This window comes from Penaeus chinensis, chromosome 31, assembly GCF_019202785.1.
Source record: "Penaeus chinensis breed Huanghai No. 1 chromosome 31, ASM1920278v2, whole genome shotgun sequence".
Lineage (NCBI taxonomy): Eukaryota > Metazoa > Arthropoda > Malacostraca > Decapoda > Penaeidae > Penaeus > Penaeus chinensis.
Genome location: NC_061849.1, coordinates 3,349,276 through 3,351,775, shown reverse-complemented (window position 1 = coordinate 3,351,775; position 2,500 = coordinate 3,349,276). Strand labels below are relative to the sequence as shown.

At 37.4% G+C, this 2,500-nt stretch overlaps 1 protein-coding gene across 1 annotated transcript in view; it reads right to left on the bottom strand.

Annotated features, from left to right (window-relative positions):
- The window catches only part of LOC125041834 (CDGSH iron-sulfur domain-containing protein 3, mitochondrial-like), a 2,531-nt gene extending 266 nt beyond the window's left edge, over positions 1-2,265 (bottom strand). Inside the window, exons 1-3 of the mRNA XM_047637172.1 lie at positions 2,066-2,265; positions 888-1,043; positions 1-326 (exon numbers count right to left, since the gene is read on the bottom strand). The exon at positions 1-326 is cut by the window's left edge and continues 266 nt beyond it. Of these exons, the coding sequence (XP_047493128.1) occupies positions 144-326; positions 888-1,043; positions 2,066-2,128 (402 nt within the window). The 5' untranslated portion in view covers positions 2,129-2,265 and the 3' untranslated portion in view covers positions 1-143. The remainder of the gene's footprint in view (positions 327-887; positions 1,044-2,065) is intronic.
- Positions 2,266-2,500: the final 235 nt, after the last annotated feature.

Genomic DNA, 2,500 nt, shown 5'->3' with positions numbered 1-2,500 from the left:
GGTGAAATATATACATATAGACCTCCATGAAATAAAATATCCACATGTTAAACCCAACAATCACTGTGAGCAATGTCGTATACAATAAAATAACACTGAATTCATTACACTTTTCGACGAGTTTCACAACCGGGACTCTGCAGCTACTCGATCACGGCCTCCTGGACTTCCTTCCGCCTGTGCGCCCCATCGCAATAAGGCGGCTTGTTGGTCTGCTTACACGTGCAAAGGGCGTAGGTCTTCGTCGCCGGCGCCTTGAAGAACATAGGCGTCTGCTTGATCTTGAGACGCCAGCGACTCCAGATGTGGGTTCCGTCGCAGAATGGCTGTGTGAGGGGCGTTTTACAATGAAGTGTGGTGCGTACGTACATGCAATAACCAAACATGATAATGACAGTGCTAACACGAATGCAAACAAAAATACCAATGCTAATAATTATATTATGATTATTACTATCATTACTATTATTATTAACATTATCATTATTATCATTATTATTATCATTATTATCATTATTATTATTATCATCATTGTTATTATCATTATCAATATTAATACTATTACTATTGTTGTTGTTATTACATTACTATCAGTATATTTTTTATCATTATTACTATCATTATAAATATTTTTATTATCGCCAATATTACTATCATTATAAATATTAGTATCATTATTTCTAGCATTATCATTATCTTTATCATCATTAATTTTATTATCATTATTATTATCATAACGATGACGATAACCATATCACCAAGATGAAGGAGAGAAAAAAAAAAACACAATAACATCAAATCATAACCATCATCACAGACCAATACACTTCGACTGAAACTCCTTTTCCTTGGACACCCGATCCCACAGCCACGTCCCAAACTCTCACCTGGTTCTTGCTGTAGCCACAGGCACACCAGAGATACCGCTTCCCTTCCTTGAGTTCGATTCTGACAGGGACTTTGGCTGCAATGTGCCCCTTGTTCTTCCTCTCAGGGACTGCTTCGCCGCTGCCCTCGTCCGCCTTCGTCAGGTTGGCGGCGCCCTTAGGGAAGGAGGAGGCCGGGAGTGATATGGGAAACGAGGTGATGAAAGAATGAAATGTGTAATCATGCTCGATCAGATGCAACTTTGTTTCCTCTCTCTCTCTCTCTCTCTCTCTCTCTCTCTCTCTCTCTCTCTCTCTCTCTCTCTCTCTCTCTCTCTCTCTCTCTCTCTCTCTCTCTCTCTAAAACAGAATAAGTAAAAAATAATAAAAACAGTTAATTGTGGAGGTGAAGATATGTCGTTACCTTAGAACATTAGCATTGCTAATATATATATTATATATTCGAAAATTACGAAGAGAACTAGAAACAAATGAATATAAATATAAATAAGTAAATATGAATAATTAAAAATAATAAAACATAAGTTCATATACATACACTAATGAATATAAACACACAAGCACTGAAACACAAATTATTAAAATAATTAGACATTATAAAAGTAAATATTAAATCTAGAATTCAGACTCGAATATTCTTATCGAAAATTCGCCACTGACAGCAAGCATGCAAGCAGACGATTTCGATAAGGATAGCAGAGAATAACAATGATAACATTTATCTATAAATTAATTCTTTAATTTGGATATAGGCCTACACTGTAAGCCACTTAGCGATCAGTAGATTTTAATGAATGCCTGTATTTACTTTTTTATCATGTAAAATCTTATTTCTTTGTTTCATTTGATAAGTAAGAAGTGATTTCCTGCTCAACCTGAACAATGGATTCTCTAATAATTGTCGTGTCATCGTTTGCAAGGTCACCACGTCCTTATTTCTACCCATATACCGGAAAAGGCACAATTTGCTCCGCATACAGGGTAAATATCGAGTAACGTCTCGTACTGTATCTTCCAAATTATTAATTATCAACAATCTTTCCGAAATATAAAAAAGATCTATAAACATCACGTGCAAAAATAAAAAAAGAAACGTTATTAATACGTCTAAGCCTATCTTCCACATCCACGAATTGCATGAAAACCATCACAACTTCGCTTAACGTTCAATAACTTACCGTAAAAAGACACCTCCTACTTGCGACGAAGGGGATTCTCACAAGACTCCGCACTGAAGCCATGGTATGCCCGCCTTATGCCCACCTCCAACGCGACTTGGACCTCGCTCCTTTCAAAATCTGCACCGAAATGCGAGAGGAAGTTACGTTGATGCTCACTCGACCTTCTCTCTCGTCGCAGTGAATTAGGCAACAGTGGCTTGTGTTTAGGGTTTCGACACAGAAAACTTGGACCTTGAGACCATAGACTATTCTAATCGCACGGCGGTTTCGACACAGCAAAAAACTTAAGGATCTTGGGACCATGGACTATTCTAATCCCACGGCGGTTTCGACAAGGAAAACTTGAAAAACCTGAGGGCCTTGAAACTCTAGACTATTGTAATGTCATAACGTTTGGCATTCAAGACAGTGGTGATGCTAGAATATTATATT